The sequence below is a fragment of the Schistocerca americana genome, chromosome 7 (genome assembly GCF_021461395.2).
Source record: "Schistocerca americana isolate TAMUIC-IGC-003095 chromosome 7, iqSchAmer2.1, whole genome shotgun sequence".
In the NCBI taxonomy this organism is placed as follows: Eukaryota; Metazoa; Arthropoda; class Insecta; order Orthoptera; family Acrididae; genus Schistocerca; species Schistocerca americana.
The window spans coordinates 388738852-388761472 of record NC_060125.1 but is presented as its reverse complement, the minus strand read 5'-3'; the positions used below and the strand labels follow the sequence as shown (position 1 = coordinate 388761472).

The 22621-nt window shown below is 42.5% G+C and overlaps 1 protein-coding gene across 1 annotated transcript in view; it reads right to left on the bottom strand.

Moving 5' to 3' along the window:
• Positions 1 to 22621, bottom strand: part of LOC124622960 (cytochrome P450 4C1-like) — a 58819-nt gene that overhangs the window by 5167 nt on the left and 31031 nt on the right. Inside the window, 6 exon segments of the mRNA XM_047148751.1 lie at positions 302 to 481; positions 7860 to 8028; positions 8105 to 8173; positions 12426 to 12535; positions 12620 to 12692; positions 16978 to 17104. Of these exon segments, the coding sequence (XP_047004707.1) occupies positions 302 to 481; positions 7860 to 8028; positions 8105 to 8173; positions 12426 to 12535; positions 12620 to 12692; positions 16978 to 17104 (728 nt within the window).

Below are 22621 nucleotides of genomic sequence, written 5' to 3'. Positions count from 1 at the left end.
TTTCTGTTAAGTAGCTCCTCAGTTTGCCTCACAAAGGCTGAGTGCAACCCTCTTGCCAACAGAGCTCGGCAGACCGGACGGTCACCCATCCGAGCGGTAGCCCAGCCAGACAGCGCTTAACTTCGGTGATCTGACGGGAACCGGTGTGACCACTGCGACAAGGACGTCAGCACATATGCGGACGGTAGCAGGAACCAAAAGACATTCTCCACTCAGACTATGGCCGAGAACTTACGGATTTTAAACCATTTAACGCTGCTGGAAGCTTGAGGGAATTTTCAGTACATATCATTATTCTTACCAATGCAATTGCGCGGGCCACCACTGAAAGGCACGTAGGCGAAGGGGTGCCTGCCCTGCACCCTCTCCGGCAGGAAGTTGTCCGGGTCGAAGCGCTCCGGATCCGGCCAGTGGTCGGGGTCACGGTGGGCATGGTAGATGTGCAGCGTCAGTGTGGTCCCCTCTGGGATGTTGTAGCCGGCTGACAAGAATAACAGGTAGGCTTAGACTGCGCCCAGAGGGAAGTCCATGATAAGGAATTTACCTTGTCAATATGAACTAAATTTTTTACTCTTCATAGGCTGTGCTTTTAAATTCTGAGCTATCAGTTATTACCAAATAAGCAGCAACAAGCAGTCACAAGATCATGTTTTCTTTATTTACTTTTCCAAATCGATTTCAACTGATTAACAGCCATCATCGATGCTACAAATACAAGAACAAAACTAATTAATAACAGTGACTAAATGAATAAATGTACATAAAGCAACGTAAAACCAATTAAATGTATATAGACGCATTAAACCATTTAAAATACACATACAAATTTACCATAATTTTATTGTTTACCGTCGATGCACAACTTGGGAACCATATGGAGCCCACCATTCAGAACTATCAGTTATTAGCATTCTGCCCCACTTCTAAGAGATTACCAAGAGAGTATGGAGTGCGAAAGAAAACTGCCTTAGTTTTTTCATCCCGTCACGAACGACGCCATTAGGGCCAGAACACAAGTTCGGATGTGAGAAGGTTATTATTTTGATGGTAACTATCCAGGAATATTTCTTAAGCATTTTAGGGAATGCACAGAAATCCAAAATTTGAATGGATGGATGGTGATTCGATCTGCCGTAAGCATTGTGCCACCCTAATCGATGAATATGGTGGAAAATGGCTTCTGATAGTTGTAAGTTATTCAACCCAGCACGAGAAACTCTGAGCTTTCACAACTGAGCGCTAGAACACATCTCGAAATTGCCAGCAATCATCGTTGTCGTCTTCTACTCATACACAATTGCAGTACGGTACCCAGTTTCAATACTTAGGTGGTTCATGTCAGGAAAATTATTAAAAATATGAAACGAGATAGCAAGTCTAATTTTAATAGATAAAGAATAATAATCCACAAACAACACTGTAATTCTGAACGTTAGAGACAAAGGCGGTATCGATTTGAATCTGTGCACGCTATTCGTCCGAATACTGTTGTATGTGAACTATATTTTCACTAATTGTATATATCCACAGTATCGAGGAATGGCAGGTTATTTCTCCATACAGCCCATTATACACACTCGTTTCTCACCACATAAGTATCAAGTTACAGGGAAAGAGGGTTCTTTTATTCTCCAAATCTTTCAGTCCTTTCTCATAAGCATTGTAACTTTCTTCACACACGCAGTACTTTACTAAAGTGTGTAAAGAAATAGTGCAAGAAGTTTGTTCCATACTTCAAGAAGCTAGGAAATTTTCGCTTTCTTACATGGATGCCCTTCATATAATGTAGATCATCAATATATCCAGGTACTCAAACATGCTATAAATAAATGGCTATCGAAAGAAACATTACAACTACGTATCTTTAAGAGTAGAGAAATGCATGAGATCATATGTGTACCGCAGCTGTCACATGTTATTGCAAAATGAACATAATCTACACACGCCGGGTAGTCAGTACTGGTTCCAGGTATTTTGCATGTATCGTCCTTTGCCCCCCCCCCCCCCTCCCTCCCGCTTACAATTCTCATTCCTACTCCCTCAATTCTGAATTACCATAGTATATTGCCAAGATGGATAATACAACAATTATAAACAGTATACATACGTACATCATGGATAATACAACAGTTATAGCCGGCTGGAGTGGCCGTGCGGTTCTAGGCGCTACAGTCTGGAGCCGAGCGACCGCTTCGGTCGCAGGGTCGAATCCTGCCTCGGGCATGGATGTGTGTGATGTCCTTAGGTTAGTTAGGTTTAAGTAGTTCTAAGTTGTAGGGGACTGATGACCACAGATGTTAAGTCCCATAGTGCTCAGAGCCATTTGAACCATTTTTGAACAACAGTTATAAGGCAAGAGCAGTTGGTGTAAAAATTTTACGAGGGTTGATGATGAGAAACATAAACAGCAGAACAGATTGAAGTAATCGAAGTATTAAAGTTACGGGGGTTGAAGAAACAATAAGAGAAATTAGGCAAGACATAGGCTACTGTATGAAAGTTTAATCGTTACATTACGCCAATAATTTTTAACAGTTAAATGTATATGACACCAGTAATGACTAGGACGCAAAATTCATGGTTTAAATTTTTTTCAAAAATAAATCACAGGGGTCTCACAATTGTTTCAGAGACCTTTGCTAAAAGACGAAGGGAAAAGCAAACAGACGTTGAACATATTTCAATACATAAACTGATTTCATTTACTAATTGTAAGAACTGATGAATTTATGTGACGGAAATTAAAATTAACGGATAGGGTATTCTGAAGACTAATAACCTCTTTTAGACTGTATGTATAATATAGCAGCTATTAATGTTCTACTGGAAACCTTAACGAATGTAACCAAACGCATGTATTTCTTCCTTTGACGTAAGAACAACGTTTTTAATAATGTAGTACCACGAAAAAACAAAACTGGTAACTTGCTTTGTGAGGATTCACTGATATCTACAGTTTCCAAAGAGTAACAAGCACGATTTTTATAAATAAAATCGCTTTCCGCCATCTACCTTCTTAAGGCTATAGCGTAAACGATAAAATGAATTATCCGAATCATTCAAGCCTACTCTTGCCTTTTATTCGAACTGGCACTGACACTGGTCGATATACACTGTGAGACAAAAAGAATAACGCAACGCGAAGGCCAAAACAACTACCTACGGAAAATGTAAAACTGTAAATTTTGGCGGCCGATGGATGTATGGGTAACGCTGCAACGCAGTTTGAGGCAGTGATAGTAAACAGGAAACATGTCGATACCAGGGCATAAGGTCTTTGCGCATTTCATTACTTTTGCTCAGTAGGACCGTAACGGTACCTCGCAGGCAGGCATGTGAACAATAGGTGCGGATGTCAGCATTTGAGAGAGGACGTGTAGCTGGTTTGAGTAATCGACGAATCGCTCAACATTTGAGTAGGAGAGATGCCACTGTTCGACTATATTGGCAGGAATGGGTGACCCATGGCAGAATACAGCGTCAAGAAGGGAGCAATCGACCTAGAGGGACGACAGAACATGAGAACCAAGCAGTTGTCAGAGGCACTCAGAGCAGCAAATTCATCACTATCATCGACCCGACGTGCACTGGAGCATCAGTAGTCTTAAGGACCATTGACAGATGTCTCTCAGAAAGGCCGCTGAGCTCCTTGCGCCGACTACCCCTTACGCCAACTATCATTCGGCTCTGTACACCAAGAAGCTCGTCTGCAGTGGTGTCGAGCACATTCGGCCTGGAATCTCATTTACTGGAGTAGAACAGTCTTCTGTGATGCGTCCCGCCTCGAAATGAACTCCTATGACCAGCTAAGACATGTCTAGGCAGGCATCTGAAAGAACGCAAAATCCACAAGATTGGCAAAGTTTTACACAAGTTCGAAATATGGCGCGTACTTCAATGCGAGATGCTTTTAATAATTTCCACAACGAAATTCTGTGGTCGAAATCTGGCACAAAAACCCAAAGAGATTCTGGTCATACATAAAGCATACCGGTGGCAAGACACAATCAATACCTTCACTGCAACGGTAAAGTCACTGATGACAGTGCCACTAAAGCAGATTTATCAAACACGGTTTTCCGAAATCCTTCACCAAAGAGGACGAAGTAAATATTCCTGAATTCCAATCAAGAACAACTGCCAAGGTGAGAAACATAGAAGTAGATATTCTCGGTGTAACAAAGCAGCTTAAATCACTTAATAAAGGCAGTCCAGATTGTATACCGGTCAGGTTCCTGTCAGAGTATGCTGATAAAATAGCTCCATATTTAGCAATTATATACAACCACTCGCTCACAGAAGGATACGTACCTAAAGACTAGGATATTCCTCAAGTCACACCAATACCCAAAAAGGGAAGTATGAGTAATCCGCTGAATTACAAGCTTATATCACTAACGTCGATTTGCAGTAGGGTTTTAGAACATAGACTCTATTCGAACATTATGAAGTACTTCGAAGAAAACGATTTATTGACATATAGTCAGCACGGATTCAGAAAATATCGTTCTTGTGAAACACAACTAGCTCTTTATACTCATGAAGTAATAAGTGCTATCGACTGAGGATGTCAAAATGTTTCCATAGTTTTAGATTTCCAGAAGGCTTTCGACACCGTTCCTCACAAGCGTCTTCTAATCAAACTGCGTTCTTACGGAGTATCGCCTCAGTTGTGCGACTGGATTCGTGATTTCCTGTCAGAAAGGTCACAGTTCGTGGTAATAGACGGAAAGTCACCGAGTAAAACAGAAGTAATATCCGGCGTTCCCCACGGAAGTGTTGAAGGCCCTCTATTGTTTCTGATCTATATTAACGACATAGGAGACAATCTGAGTAGCCGTCTTAGATTGTCTGCAGATGATGCTGTCATTTACCGTCTTGTAAAGTCATCAGATGATCAAAACGACTTGCAACACGATTTAGATAAGATACCTGTATGGTGCGAAAAGTGGCAATTGACCCTGAATAATGAAAAGTGCAAAGTTATTCACATGAGTACTAAAAGAAATCAGCTAAATTTCGACTACGCGATAAGCTGAGGGCTGTAAATCAACTAAATACTTAGGGATTACAATTACAAATAACCTAAATTGGAACAATCACATAGTTAATATTGTGGGTAGAGCAAACCAAAGACTGCGTTTCATTGTCAGAACACTTAGAAGGTGCAACAGGTCTACCAAAGAGACTGCTTACACTACGCTTGTCCGCCCTATTCTGGAGTACTGCTGTGCGGTGTGGAATCCGCATCAGGTGGGACTGACGGATGATATCGAAAAAGTAAAAAGAAGGGCAACTCGTTTTGTATTATCGCGAAATAGGGGAGATAGTGTCACAGACATGATACGTGAATTGGAGTGGCAAACATTAAAACAAAGGCGTTTTTCACTGTGACGGGATCTTCTCATGAAATTTCAATCGTTAGTTTTCTCCTCCGATTGAGAAAACATTCTGTTGGCACCCACCTACATAGGGAGAAATGATCATTACGATAAAATAAGAGAAATCGGGGCTCGCACGGAAAAATTTAAGTGCTCGTTTTTCCCGCGAGCCGTACGAGAGTGGAACGGTATAGAGGCAGTATGAAGGTGGTTCATTGAACCCTCTGCCAGGCATTTTTTGTGAATAGCATAGTAATCACGTAGATGTAGATGTCTAGAGACGCCCCGGAGAGTGGTGGGATACCATACTGACTCTCACCTGCCATATGGGCCGGTAACCTAGAGTGATGGTTTGGGGCGCCATCTCATCCGTGACACCGTTGTAGCACAGCGATATGTCGGCTACGCCCCGTTTTGCTGCCCTTCATGGCAAGCCATCCCGGGCTTACATTTCGGCAAAATAACGCCCGAGCGCACACCATGAGAGTTTCAACTGCTTGTCTTCATGTTTACCAAACCCTACCTGGGATAGTAAAGTCAATGGATCTCTCCCCAATTCAGAATGTTTGGAGGATTATGGGCCGGATGCTTCAACCAACTTGGGATTTTGTCAATCTAAAGCGCCAATTGGACAAAATTTGGCACGATATACCTGAGGAGGCGGGAGGACGACGGTTCAGTCCCGCGTCCGGCCATCCTGATTTAGGTTTTCCGTGATTTCCCTAAATCACTCCAGGCAAATGCCGGGATGGTTCCTCTGAAAGGGCACGGCCGACTTCCTTCCCCATCCTTCCCTAATCCGATGAGACCGATGACCACGCTGTCTGGTCTCCTTCCCCAAACAACCAACCAACCAAACAGAGGAGGACATCCAACAACTCTATCAATCAATGCTAAGTCGAATAATTGCTTGCTTAGGAGCCAGAGGTGGATCCACTCGTTACTGACTTGGCCTTGAATAGCTCATCCAATTTTTCTGAAATTGTAATGATTTGTTCGCCATAGTGTATTGTGTTTAATGATACAATGAAAGATCTATACATTCGACTTCAGAATTATTACTGAGATCAGTCCTGCCACTAATGTACTAACATACATGCATTTAAGTCCTTATAGAAATTACGACTTTCGCTGGTGAAGTGTGAATAAGTTGAACCAGTTATCCAGTGGCAGTACGAAAATGGTTACCACTACCATAACCTATTATTTTGTCAAACACATTCTCGCTTATACGGATTAAAGAACCAGCAGAATGTAAGTCGAGATCCGATTCAGATATTAAAGTTGACAATTCACTGGTATTTCAATTAAGCATCTACGCAGTCAATATATTCTCAATTTTTGCATATATTCCGTTCAATACATGAATTACAAATATACTTATATAATTTTATATTATAGTAAATACTAGTCTGGTCATAAAACTACTAACAACACAAGCAGACGGAGAGCCCACTCTATTGACATTTATTGGATATCTTCCCAATATATGGCGGTTCCTATATTTCTTCGTTCTAGGAAGACGCCTAGTTTGCCTACATGGTGGAAAGACCATGTAGTTCGTGCACAATGTTGCCGTTTATTCATTTGAACAACAGGACACGTAGCATGCGTTACTGCCTCCCAATTAGAACAAATTGTTTTTATATTACGTTAGATACACCTGCGTGGCCAGCTGCTGAAGTAGAGTTGGATTGTTCGAACAAAGGCTGCGCCGTTATGTTTCGTCGTTGTGAAATGTACCACAAACTAGACAGATTGTAGGCATAGAGTTCTTTTCATTGTATTTTGTAGCCGTATTGAATCTTCTCTTAAAATAAAGCTCAGTTGTTGAGGTGTTGATAACAGAACTTAGCAGTCTCTAATGATACCCGTGTCTACGGGTATGTATGTGTTGTCGTTGAGGTTGGTCTCCTCCCTCCTTTTCAGTTCTTATTAAGGACAATACTTACACAAGCTCTCGCCATTACACGATACAGCAACATCTCACTTACTGGAATATTTCACCGACTAGTAGTTATAAAATACCCCAAGAAACGTGGGGGCAGAAAATTTCGTCATTAAGCGTATCACAATTCAGATAGATTGTAGGCGTAGAGTCCTCTCAACAGATTTTGTAGCTTTATGCAGTCTTGTCTTAGAAACCTCAACTTCCAACAAAGGAGAACACAATCAAGTTCATTGGTCTCTCACTGAAGTGGAGAACATTTCGATGACAAATGCTCGAGACTAGTTAAGGCAGTCGTAACCGAGTGTTAACTATTCTTATCGACAAAATGCTAACTGAAAAGAAACTGAAACGGCAGGATAAAAGTTACAATTGCTCCGAGTATAATGGAGTTATTCCGTTATGAAACTTGTTTACTACTTATTGTAATTACACGTACATTAAACTGAAGCTTCAAATTTAAAGAGCTAATTAATTTGAATAACAGCTTCATGCAAATACAGTCGTCTTCAGTCACCTAATGTACATACCTATTTGTACATCTTGAGTGGCCCTGCGTTGGATGAAAGGCACACTTGGATAAATTCTCAAGGATTCCTTGATTACCATTTCGAGATATTTCATGTTATTCAGATCCTGCATTGTCGGTGCCCTCTGCTCGTCTTGGAATATGTCTTTCAGCTCGGCGTAAACTCTCTCCTGCAAACAGAGAAACACGATATCGTAACGTCCGCAGCCGCTTCGGCACGCTGTCAAGCTGTCTGGTAACACTCACCTGTACATCTGGATGGTGCCCCAGCAGGATGAGAACCCAGGACATGCCAACTGTGGTCGTGTCGTGACCCTACGACAGACATATCTCTTAATGCGAGAGTTCGGAAGAATGGAACACATTTGAATAAGTGGTTAGTGCATTTTGCAAATTTAAACAATAGCGTTGACAGCAAGTATGCTAGAATAGGCCTTCACACTCCGAATTTCGTGGCACATTTACGACGAAATTAAATTGCCAGACGTGCGAAACAGTCATTACATTACAAAATAAACCCATCCCGTTGACCTTCACATTGAGTGAAGGCACATTAGGCCCTTGGGATAGGGTGAGATGAAGAGATGAACTTACGATGGATGGGAGGGGTATGACTGCAGATGACATTCGTTATGTAGACATATTCGTATTATATTCCACCATTCATTACTTCACGTAGCTACCATCATGAAGAGAGAAAAAATGCTGAATCAATGGACAACCAGAGGTAGGAGGAGGTACATCCTACGCATTCTTTGTTGCTACTTAATTAATATTCTTCACGAGGAAAATCATACTTTACATTATCATCACTAAGGCCGACAGAAGAGCTCATGGCACAAAATCGCCGCGTCCAAAGAAACAGTGACGTCCCGACAGTTACAAAGTCGTTCTCGACAAACAACAATGACATCAATGGTAATAATCTGCCTTCATGAGCTTCGGTGTGGAGACTGTATAACTCTTGAAAAATGACGTGATTCCACGATTCTATGTTTTAAATTATTCTGCACTACTACCTTCAGACACCATTCATTTTCAAATGCATCTAACTAATGTACCAATCACCATAACAAAAGAAGAGAGCAAAACCGTTAAAGTGATATAACTACATTGGATACAGATTCAAACAAACATATTAGTTACCTATAGCGACTCATCGTTGTCACTTCCTTAAAAAAAAATCGCATGCTAAGAATATTTGTGCACAGCCCTCTCGTCAACAGTAATCATCTAAAACATAAGGTATTTCACAGGCAAAGTGCTTTTGAAGACAATAACATTACAATGCCACATCTAGCCAGAAGCACCAGGGAAACGAACCATGTAATGCTTACAACAAATCATACTGTATTGACCTGTTCATATGATTATCACATGTGCTTGAATGCGTGAGAAAATTTCAAATATCCGTCAGTAAATAAAAGCTCATACTGTAACACTGATACGATTTAATAGTATACCTCTGTCTTATACGAACAGTAACGTGGGAGACGCGGATACTTATATACAAAGCTGGTGCCTCATATGAGCACCAGCACAGACACTTTTCGTACAAATGTCAAGACGTGTTTCGTCGACATAACATAACTGTTTGTATCATATATGTTTGGTACGTCATTGGTAAGCGACAAACATAGAGTCGAATCTCGAACTTAATATCTTAGTGTATAAAACTGAAGAATGTGTGAAGTTGTACCTATATCTTTATTGTAAAACGATGAGTTCACAACTATAGCATCACAACTACAAAACATCACAACATGAAAAAGGTATCAGAAATCAAGAACGGGGAAAACAAGCTTGTTAGATTTCGTAGATGAGCGGTGTCCGTATAGAAAGTAAACAAGGTAAAATATTTACGATGGATCAAATGTGAAACAAACAGCATTAAGAGGTCAAAGTGCACATCGTGTTGTGCGTGATCTATATCTATATAGTGCATAGTTTGTGTCTACGAGCATGTATGTGTTTGTCTGTCTGTGTGTCTGACTGTGTGTGTGTGTGTGTGTGTGTGTGGGAGTGTGTGTGTGTGTGTGTGTGTGTGCGTGTGTGTGTGTGTGTGTGTGCGTGCGTGCGTGCGTGCGTGTGCGTAGCAGACACCATTTCGCAGAATATAATCATTATTTGAAACTGTTCGACAATTAACATATATTACTTCCAACAGATTAGGCTTAAAAATCGTACAAGAAAACGGCTCACTTGGCAAATACATTCATGTGAAAAAAGTACTTTATTTCGTTTAGTGTAATAAAATTATGCTGGTATCAAAGTGGAAAGATAAAAAGAAATATAGTGGACGGGGTAAACATTTAAAAACAGAAACCTCTACACTAACAGTTAAAATGTTCGCAGGGAATATAGAGTATGAGATAAGTAAAAAAAAAAAAAACAGCAGGGGTGGCATAGAGTGGTGATATACATTGATTAGGTTACATACGTTTGTCCTCCGTTGTTGATAAAGGCACAGTGGACGATATAGAAAATTATGATGATCGCGTGCGGCGTCACAATATGAGAATGCAAGACAATCCAGCACAGTGCCTTGCAGATATATGAGTGGCAAGCGATTTCTTTTAAAAAATTGAGTACGATGTTTTTCATTGATTCTTCAGGTATTTCTAGGTAGAAAAATTCTACATCTACATCTCCATCGACACGGATACTCTGCAAATCACATTTAAGTGCCTGGCAGACGGTTCATAGAACCACCTTCACAATTCTCTATTATTCCAATCTCGTATAGCGCGCGGAAAGAATAAACACCAATATCTTTCAGTACGAGGTCTGATTTCCCTTATTTCATCGTGGTGATCGTTCCTCCCTATGTAGGTCGGAGTCAACAAAATATTTTCGCATTCGGAGGAGAAAGTTGGTGATTGGAATTTCGTGAGAAGATTCCGTCGCAACGAAAAACGCCTTTCTTTTAACGATTTCCAGCCCAAATCCTGTATCATTTCTGTGACACTCTCTCCCATATTTCGCGATAATACAATTGGATATTTAAGGTTGAATAATTGTTTTTTGTATTAATTTTTGCTTATTTCAAACTAGTTTTCGACTTATAGGGCCATTTTAATGTAGAAAACTGAGTGCGTCTGGAAGGGACACTAGTTCTGAGGTAACCAAAAATTATAAGCAAAGGTAAAATCCAGTTGCATAGGGTATTGTGTATCATACTTATTTCATAACGTCTAAATTACGCTTTACCCAACGGACAAAAAATTAAGCTCAAGGAATAATTAAACTACACAATATTACAGGTTAAATGGTTACAATGCTTAAGTCTGTGGGGTCTTGACATTGGCTGAGAAAATGTTAAGTGGATTGTATCTTTGTTTATAATGTTTGGTTACCAAAGAACTGGTGTCCCTTCAAGACGCTTGTCAGTTGTTTCCTGAAGATGGCCTAATAAGCCGGTAAAATAGCATGGAATAAACAAAAATCACTAGAACAAATACGGTGTGCTTTTTATTAAATCTTAAAAATGAGAAATACGTGTCCACATCTGTTACTATAGGTAACTACTATGTTCGTTTAACGCTGTATCGAATGTATCCTTTTTCCCGCTGATTGCCAAATGTTGTACTGCGTCACTTGGACCTAAAAAATACCCAGGAGAGGGATGTGCCGACCACCGTTTAATGTATTAACAACATCGTGTGCCGAAACTGGTCTTGTAAACGCTGACTTTTATGCCTGTTTTTTGTTCCGTCGAAGCAAATAGTTTCTAATGTACCGTTACGTTACACATTTGCAGTCGCAATACTCGAAGCTGTCTATTTTAGTGAAAGTCATACTGTTCTCATAAGGAGTTTCCATGCACTCGATAATCCCACATTAACATCCGACTGTATATGAAAAAAGAATCAAAAATGTCCATTTTTGTGTCACCATTGCGTGATACATGTGCAGTCGCAGTACACTGCGCCAGCTATCATTCAAAAGGTCGTTCTGTTCTCGGAAGGACTTTACGTGTACCTAATGATCTCACGTTAATATCCGACACTATATGTGGCTTCAGTTGCCTGAGTGTGCAGTCATGTGTGTGTGAGTTGCGTCTGCGTGAGTGTGTGTACTTGTATTTGTTGTCTATTTTTGACGAATTTTTATTGGTGACAGTCTTTTTGTTGTGCCTCTCTGCAACTCAACATCTCCGCTATATGGTGAGTAGCAACTGTACTTTGCATAATATTATTACACTCCATCCTAGATTTTCCATTGTTTGACGATATAACAAAAATTAGTTGAAATATTCATTTTTTGAGCGATGCTAACTTTCATTACGAAATGTTGGACTGGTAATGGTCAAATGATGCGACTGGAATTTCGAGATAATTTTATTAGTAATGATGTATGTTAACGAGTCAGAAGAAAATACTCGTATTTCCTCAGCGTGGTGAGAAACATCACAGCTAAAGGAATGGTGTTCCTTACCTTTTGAATAATTTACAACAATGATACTTGTTTTCAATCTTGGTGTTTTGAGTTGATGTGCGATTGTCTGAAAACTCTGTGCTGGTAACTGTATTCTGTAGATAAATTCCCACCGGCAGAACGGGCTCACCTCAAACATAAAAGTGTCCACTTCCTCCTGCAGCTCTTTGTCAGTTAGTTTCTGCCCATCCTCAGACTCGACGAGGAGCATGTCCAAGAAGGCCACACGCCGCTTTCTCCCTGCGAACATTGACACCACAACAGAGGTGATGCACACAGTGCAACAACAATAAGAAGCCTCCCTGTTCAATCAAAGTCACGTACCAAGATCATCGTACTGTGCCGCCTTTTCGTCACTTTTTTGGGTCTTTCTCGACTGCTTTTTCTGTTGAATGACCTGCAAAAGAAACCAGGTGATTATGCACTCGGCAGTGATACAGTGGAGTTGTAAAGCAGATTACCAGTATCTAATTCCCATTATGAGCCATGTCGATATCAATGAAATATAATTCTATGACAGTTGTTGTTGTGGCCATTTTTCCGAAGACTGGTTTGACACACTGTAACCTGCGCAAGCCTCTCCATCTCCGAATAACTCCTGCAATCCATATCCAATCCAAAACCCGTCCGCACAGTTTCAATTCTGTCAGTATCTCGCCTCCTACCTTCCAAATTTCACAGCAGCTGTCCTGCGAAACTTGCAGAACTAGCACTCGTGGAGGAATGGATATTGCGGAGGCATGGTATAGCCACAGCCTGGGGGACGTTTCCAGAATGAAATTTTCACTCTACAGTGAGGAAAAGATTCCGAGTTAGAGTCTCGGTCCAGCACACAGTTTTAATCCGCCTGAAAGATTCAAATCACCGCACACTCATCCGCAGGGTGAAAATTTCATTGTGGCATGTGGAATGTTTTTTCACTGCTGGCTTCCCCAAGGATATCAGCAGTTCTTCTTCTCCCGGGCCCTTGTATCGACTTAGGTCTTTCAGCGCTCCGCCAAATTCTTTTTGCAATATTATATCTCTCATACTATCTTCATCTACAACCTCTCCCCTCCCTATAAAATTGTCTACAAGTTCGTTTCCACTGTAAATTCCCTCTATCTCTTCATCCACCTTACAACTTTCTTTTCTTTGCTTAGTACTGGTTTTCCATCTGACCTTATGAGTTTCTTACAGCTGCTTGTCCTCTCTCCAAAAACCTCTTAAATTTTCCTAAGGGCGGTATTTATCTTTCCCGCAGTTCGCTAGACTTACACTTGTCCTCTAGCCATTTATGTTTACCTATTTTGCACCTTTTTAGAATATTGGTGTGGCCAGTTTCACTTGTATTTTCATACACACACCAAAAAAAGTTCTCCATCACCCCGGTTACCAGAACTCCTGAATATAGACGTTGACTGTGGATATTATATCACGAAGATAGACGTGGACTGTGAATATTGTATCACAGACACTGTCCCTTTGACTGATCAGAGATGTCATTAAACCCGCCCAGAGATGTAAACAACCATGCATGAGCATCGCCTAATAGACAGAGGGGGTCCGACAGCCGATCAATTCCAGTCATTCCAACAGGAAGGAGGCACACGGCTCGTGCTGTATGTAGTTCAACCACGCCTAGACGGTCAATACCGCGGTTCGATCGTGGCCATATTGTTACTTTGTGCCAGGAAGGGCTAAGGGAAGGGCTCAGGCGTCTCGGAGGAGATACGGAAAGACAGAAACTGTCGATGACATGACTCGCTCAGGCCGCCCAAGTGCTACTACTGCAATGGATTACCGCTACCTACGGATTACGGCTCGGAGGAACCCTGTTGAATAATGCTTTTCGTGCAGCCACAGGACGTCGTGTTACGACTCAAACTGTGCGCATGATGCGCAACTTCACTCCCGACGTCCATTGCGAGGTCCTTCGTTGCAACCACGATGCCATGCACCGCGGTACAGATGGGCCCAAAAACATGCCAAATGGATCACTCAGGATTGGCATCACGTTCTCCTCAACGATGAGTGTCGCATATGCCTTCAACCATCGGAGACGTGTTTCGAGGCAACTCGGTCAGGCCGAAAGCCTAACACACACTGTCCAGCGGGTGCAGGGAGGTGGAGGTTCCCTGCTGTTCTGGAGTGGCATTCTGTGGGGCCGACGTACGCCGCTGGGGGTCATGGAAGACGCCGTAACGGCTGTACAATACGTGAATGCCGTCCTCCGACGGATAGTGCAACCATATCGACAGCTTATTGACGAGTCATTCGTCTTCATGGACGACAATTCACGTCCCCATCGTGCACATATTGTGAATGACTTCCTTCAGGATAACGATATCGCTCGACTAGAGTGGCAAGCATGTTCACCAGACATGAACCTTATCGAACATGCCTGAGATGGATTGAAAAGGGCTGTTTATGGACGATGTGACCCACAGCAATGGATCTACGCCGAATCGCCGTTGAGGAGTGGTACAATCTGTACCAACAGTGCCTTGATGAACTTGTGGATAGTATGCCACGAGGAGTACAGGCACGCATCGATACAAGAGGACTTGCTACTGAGTATTAGAGGTATCGGTGTGTACAGCAATCTGGACCACCACACTTATTATCAACATACTTGGACACAAGGGGACGCTTCTTGAGCTTCACTAGTGTCAGCTTTATCAAAACATAATAGGCAGAATATGACGTGTAATGAGAGCAACAGTATCCGTTGGTCCTTCGTATCCGCACGAAGTTTTTCAGGGATAGTTTGCTGTTTAGTGACCTATAAGGTAGAATGAACACGTTGTATAATTTTGCAGCGTGTCTGCAAAGCTTGGCTACGCAATCATCGCAGAAGGGGTAGTAGGTTTGAGGCGGGTCAGAATCTCATTGCCGACGTGAGTGCTAGGAAGCACTTCGGAGCTCTGCCGACGCGGCACCTCAGTCGTATCAGACTGCGGTGCATTCGTTATCTGCCATCGGGCTTCTGGCTTACGGATATCTGTCAGAGAGATATTAATACGAGCCGTAGTTAACAAACCAGTTCGTTTCAGAACATCTAAACTTTCAAATAACTTTATACAGATTTTAGTTAAAAGTTTTTTTTATGATATCATGAGTTAACGTTTACAATGTCTCAACTTCCGTGCTCGACGGGTTACAAAACAACCATCTGAGAGCCAAGAAACTCAACCGATGACTACTCCTAAGAATTTTAACTTTCATCACGCTGCAGGAGGGGAAGGCGTACAAAACAAATTAGCGACCCGCGATAAGATATGAGTTTTCTACGCTAACTGGGAGCGGGGGTTGAGGGGGAGGGGGATCAATAAGCTCAAACGCCATCCCCTCGTCTAGCAAGCGGAAAAAAGAGTACATCATTTTTCCAGCTAGAATGGCTGTAGTTATTTTTGGAGAATTAAAGGAATTTTGAATGTGGTTTCTATTGAACTGCCGCGCGGAATTAGCCGAGCGGTCTAAAGCGTTGCAGTCATGGACCGTGCGCCTAGTCCCGGCGGAGATTCGAGTCCTCCCTCGGACATGGGTGTGTGTGTTTGTCCTTAGGATAAGTTAAGTAGCGTGAAAGTTTAGGGGCTGATGATCTTAGCAGTTGAGTCCCATAAGATTTCACACACATTTGAACATTTTCTATTGAACTCGGAACGGCATGTGCTGCATCCTACGGTGTGACATTAACAAAACTGAGATGAGCCATTCAGGATAGGATTCGCGATCTGATATCTCAGCTCAAATGACATCTGAGAACCCACCTCATGTCCCGGCGCTACGGTCGCAGGTTCGAATCCTGCCTCGGGCATGGGTGTCTGTGTGTTGTCCTTAGGTTAGTTAGGTTTAAGTAGTTCTAAGTTCTAGGGGACTGATGACCTCAGATGTTAAGTCCCATAGTGCTCAGAGCCATTTGAATCTTGTCCCGGCTTGTGTCGAAGTGATTTCTTCCTCATTCCACAGAGGAAAAGTAAATTGTCTCCCAATGGCGTAACTCTGACGGATAACTAGAAGACAGTGTCATGGATTGAACACGACCACAGTCAGCAGGTTTGCAAAGCGGAAGTTTTTCGGTTATTTAACAAATACGGTATCTAGCAGGAATGAAAGTTGTGTGGACAAAAGATTTACAGATACGTACATTTATTTTTAAGTAAATTTTCTTTAACTACTCCAGTATTTTGTTTGTAGCCTACCGGAAGTACCTTTTTCGCACATCCGTCTAATCTTGCATATAGTACATAGCATGAGGCCATTCTACAAAGCAGCCGTTGTTCCAGCTTTCGCTAACAGATTCGATATTCCATATGAAACGATATCATACGCAATTTTAATCTTATTACTCACAAGAAGTTTACTAACCGCTGATAACAATAATTGTTGTGCCCTATTTGTCCCCGCGAAAACAGTGAGGTGAGACACACTATAACAGGCTTCCTGTCAGATCCTTGAGCTACATAGTGTGTGTGTGTGTGTGTGTGTGTGTGTGTGTGTGTGTGTGTGTGTGTGTGGTTTGAGGATTCGTGAGTACCACATTATCCCTACAGTGTAACCTATTCGACACATGGATCTGAAGCTTTCGAATGTTGCCGGCCATTTTGCATTGTACATAACAAATTCCACAACAGAAGTATTTCAACTGTTCCTTGGCTCATTGTGTGTTTCAACCATTTCTGTATGTTAATGAGGATTACCTTCCTGGTAAATCCGTGTAGAACATCCAGCTGCTTGTAGAACTTCTTCCCCGTCGGAGACAAGCGGAAGATGAAGTCACTCAGAAGCCATGGCCTGACGACTCTCTTAATCGTAAGCTCGGCAATACTGAAACGAAACATAAAAATACACATAGTAAATCTCTCTCAAGTACAGTGTAGGTTCTTTTTATGCAAACTATTATCGTCATTGGGTACACAGACTATTCTGTTGCATTACTGTTTGGTGTGTAAGACACGCTACAGTGTTCTGACTTAAATCATACCATTCTACATCTACATCTACATGGGTACTCTGCAAATCACATTTAAATACATGGCAGAGAGTTCATCGAACGACCTTCAAAATACTCTATTATTCCAATCTTATATAGCGGCGGTGTCTTGAGCTGACGTTAGAAATGTTAATAGATCCGAATAGATTCGAGATATAAGAATGAAAAGAGAATAGCCTGTACGTGTGTAAATAGTACGCGACCAGTGTCACAGAAGGTTTATTAAGAGGACTCATTGTTTTATACGCGTGCTTCATGCCGTAAAACGGGACGAATACAAACAATGGAGCGAATAGAACCGGAACTTCCAAAAAAGTTCTGTGCTAGTGCGTCGAAAGACAAATGGTAATATCACTCATAGATTAGTATGGTTAGGTTGGTGGTGAAGCAACGTAATAGAGAAATACAAATTTCAACGTCGGCAGCACTATAAATTGATGTTTTGTTCACTCTACGACAAAAATCCGATTTGTTTATTTTTAACCTTACCTGTAAGTACCAATCTAAATTGTGATGTTTTAACGTAATAATATGGAAAGCTAATTTATAACCCCGCTTCGTTAAACAAAAGTTCAGTTTTAAAGTATAATTTTATCTAACTTGCGTTTTGGCTCATTGAAAATAGAGGGTTGAGTTCCCTTAATTTGAGGGGTGAACAGAAGCAGTAGCCGTCAGTGTCTGTCCATAAGCACATTAAGAATGGACAACCTTCTGGCATTGTTCTCAACCTAGGGGATTGCACTGACTGAAGTATGTGGGAAAAAATGAGCAGTCATTTAGCTTGTATGCATATAAAATTCGTTATTTGGAAGGCAAAGGTTATGTTTATGTTTTTTTAAACAAGGCCGATTAAACAGGTTCATTTTAATAGATAATGAATTTTAGTCAAGGAGATGTTTGAAAGCTCTTCCTTACTTCTGGTGATACATCATTTTCGAAGGAAATGCCAGTGACTTAATATATTAACAAACGAACCAGCTCCATCAGTTTAATGTTGCAGTAATGTAATCGGGCAACATGATTGTTATGTAATGTTTTTGTATGCACTGTTCCTCGCCAGGTGTAAGAGAAGGCCTTAAGGCCCATATCAGTTTAGGCTAAAAAATATATAGATATAATGTTAAAGAAACACCAATTTTATATCCGCAAAAGGCGTGACAACCCCGCGACCCGTCACTATAGACACAAATGTAGCCATAGGAGCTGACAGCAGCTCCGAGAGCTGAAACCTGGGAGAGGGAACGAAAATCGACATGGAAATCAGGAGACGAGATACTGGCAGAAGTAAAGCTGTGAGTAGTGGGCGTGAGTCGTGCTTCGGTAGCTCAGATGGTAGAGCACTTGCCCGCTAAAAGCAAGGGTCCCGAGTTCGAGTCTCGGTCGGGCACACAGTTTTAATCTGCCAGGAAGTTTCATATCAGGGCACACTCCGCTGCAGAGTGAAAATCTCATTCTGGAAACATCCCCCAGGCTGTGGCTAAGCCATGTCTCCGCAGTATCCTTTCTTTCAAGAGTGCTAGTTCTGCAAGATTCGCAGGAGAGCTTCTGTAAAGTTTGTAAGGTAGGAGACGAGATACTGGCAGAAGTAAAGCTGTGAGTACCGGGCGTGAGTCGTGCTTCGGTAGCTCAGATGGTAGAGCACTTGCCCGCGAAAGGCAAAGGCCCCGAGTTCGAGTCTCGGTCGGGCACACACTTTTAATCTGCCAGGAAACTTGGTATAAGTGTTTGTCAGGTTATGTGTGTAGTTGGCGTTATATCCACTGACGACTATTTTAGATGTCGGCATTCTTAGGGTAGTCGGTCTGTTGGTGCGGACCAGGGAGGTTATCTTCGTGCGGCGCAGTCGGCTGGGTCAGCTAGCGGTCCCTGCGCAGTGTAGGAGCGTGTGTGGAGCTGTCCGATCGCTACGAACTTCGTGGCTCACCGACCCAGGACGTCAACGTTGAGTGGTGTCTTAAGTACCCAAGCCACCTCTGTTCATGTTGTGTCGTTCATTTCGGTGATTCGCTGTTGGGGAGCTTTTCCTGTGAGCAACACCGAGTGGCCGTAGTGGTGTTATTGAGCCGCCGTGCGCTGGAATTAAGTATGTTTGTCCACTACAATTCAAGTGCACCAGCGGAATTTTCTGCCTTGTGGCCGTTAGTGTTCCGGTTGCCTGCCCTGGCCACTAATGTAATTTCAGGCAGTGTCCTTTCCTCACCTGTTGTCGGTGCCCAACACGGTGTGTAAATTTGACAGCTTAATACGTATTTCATTGTGGATAATCACGTCCGTAATAGTTTGGCCTTTGAGTTTTCATATACGATTGGTGGCTAGTAAGTTTTTGGTCGGTAGGTCCAGGACTGTCTCTTGGTTGGGTTACCGACGGATCAAGTGTAGTTGGGCCCACCACCTGTCTCACCTAAGTAAACATTAATGTTTTGAGGGCAGGCCCAGCCCCCTCCCCCCCGCTCCCTTGGAGGCACCTGAGTGCCTTTGTCTATAATATCCTTTTAATGGATGTTTAATGGTCTGTTGGTAATCTATTATAGCCAAGGCTTACAAAAAAAATATTGTTTTTTATGTAAATTAAAGGCCTTCAGGCCATATAAGTAAGTTTGAATTCTGGCAAGTGGATATTTTGCTGAAGGTTGTTGTGCGATCTTTTCATTTAGTGCACTGTCAGCCACTTAAAACTTAGAGGTATAAGGTATTTTGAATTTTTGGAAAATCAGGCGTGGGCCTGCTGCCGCTTAAAACGTTATTCTTAAATTTAGTTGCGTTGCTTTTCATTTAGTATGCTTTCGGCCACTTAAAACTTAATGGTTGAAGTTTTTTTTGATTTTTTGGAAAATAATCTGTGGGCCTTCAGCCACTTAATGCCTTATTCTTAAAATTTCCCCTTAAGCGAACACATTGCGGCCTTCTACCTTAAAAGATTATGGTAATATATTTTAAAAATTTGAAATTTAATTGTGGCCTTTAGCCGTTTGTATTGCACCTTGTTCATGTTTGTCCTATCCACTTTTGCTCTGAGGCAATCTTGTTGATTTTTAAGATTTCTTGTTTGGAGACTTTTAGCCATGAAAGAACTGGATTTTGAAACCAGTAGTTGTAAAGGTTCAGCTATGTGCCGTTTTTGTTTGAATGTGTTGTTAAATTACAATAAATTACAATTTTGAAGTGAAACTGAGCGCCACCTTATTTGGCCCTTTCAACAATCCAAATCACCTGTTCTGCCCCGCGGGCTTAGCGAGCGTATCATGGTCTATGAAGGAAATATAACAGTGAGAGAGGGAGAAGAAATATCCGTCAGGTGTCGTCTAATTCGTTCTTCGTTGCAGTGGGTGTCTGCTTTTAAATACAGGTGCATTATCAACTATCTTCTTTCCTTACCGTGATCACTCTGACTACGCATGTGAACGGAACGTTGGCGCACTCATGACCGATTAGTGCTCTGAAAACTGTAGGATGGTTACAGTGATCAGCCAGAGGATTATGACCACCGACCTACTACCGATATAAACCCATCCAGGCCAAAGCACCGCCTCCATGGCATGGAATTACAACTAGTCAGACATGCACTGTGCATGTAGTATCATTTAGCGCACTGACCGTGTGTTAGAGGGGGAAGGCAAGCGACATGAGTTTGACCGAGGGCAGATTGTGCAGGGCAGACTGTGATGGCTTAAAGGCTTGGAACGAGCTTTTCGGAAATTTCACGATTTGTCAGGTGTTTGAGGAGTGCTGTGGTGAGTGTCTTCGATACGTGGGGAAATCAAGGTGAAACCACGTCCAGACGTCGGGGAGTTGGCCGGCCATCCCTCATTACAGATGTCGGATGTCATAGGTTGGGCAGACTGGTAAAACAGGACAGGCCGCGAACTGTGGTGGAGCTTAATTCAGACTTTAATGCCGGGCAGATTATATGTTAGTCTGAACACTACTAACGTTGGGCCTCCTCAGCCGACGACCGATGCATGTGCCAATGCCAACACCACGACCTCGGCAACTACGACAGAAATGGGCACGTTATCATCGGCAAAGGACGTTGCGCAATGCCAGAGCGTGGCATGGTATGATGAACCCCAAAGCCTTCTTCATCATGCCGATCAGAGGACGCGAATCCGCCGTCTTCCAGGGGAACAACTCCTTGACACCTGTACTGTGGGACGGAGATAAGCTGGAGGCGGCTCCATTATGCTCCGGGGAAGAGTCGTATTGGCTTCCATGGGTCCAGTGGAGCTCATGCAGGGCACCACGACGACCAACGAGTTTCGTACGCTGGTTGAAGACCATCATGTTTCCCGACAGTAGTGACATTTTTCGACAAGGTAATGTGCCGTGTAACAAGGCCAGGAGTGTGACGGAATAGAGTGCTTCAGGGAACACAGTGGTGGGTCAGTTGATGTGGTGGCCCCCCCTCTCGCCAGATATGTACCCGATCGAATAAACTTGGGATGTGACTGAACTTGGCATCAGAACTCATCGCGCCCCTATTCGAAATGTACAGGAATTAGGTGAATTGTGTGTGCAGGTGTGGTGCCAACTTCCTCCAGCGCCCTAGCACGGCCTCATTGCTTCCATGCCACGACACGTCGCCACTGTTATCCGTGCCAAGATGGACATATGGGCTATTAGATAGATAGTCACAATCATCTGGCTGATCAGTGCATGATTAAACTTTCGCTACTTGATTCAGTGTACACGGAAAACTATTTACTGTGTGGGTACCTCACTTTATAGGACAAATTTTCTGACTGTGCCATGGAGGACTTGCGTTGATAGTGATGTTGGTGTCATGACTTGCCATCAGGCGCCGGTACTGGTAAGTCGACGTAGGGTTGAAACACAAGCATCAGTCAACGTGGGTCTGGACAAGGTGAGCAGGGCCATACTCGTAAAACTGTTTTATCAAAGCTACAGCAATAGTGCTGCTGCTCTTCATGAGTGTCGACGTGTTAAAGGAATACGGAGAGGTCATCCTTCCGCACCGTTGTTGACGAGCGTGATTCGAATGTTGGAATTAAGTGGCGATTTAGGAATATGCTCCTGTGAGGGGTCGACGGCTAATTGAGCCACTTTTTGATGTGAGATCTCCAAGCTCAGCACGACCTGTGTTACGATAGCTGAACATTCCGTGGTCCACCGTTGTTTCCCGCATCAGTAGATCAATCAGTAAGTGAGGTTCACGTTGTCGTGGATGCACTTGGTCGTCACACTGAGCAACGTTTGTGACCTGGGACGTAAACAGGTAGGGAATCAACACATGTTTATCTCCCATGTGGAAATTAAAATGTGTTTCTTTCAATTGCTTATTAATTATTTCTCTACCGCATGTCCTTACAAATGTTTCCAGGTTTTACTGTCCT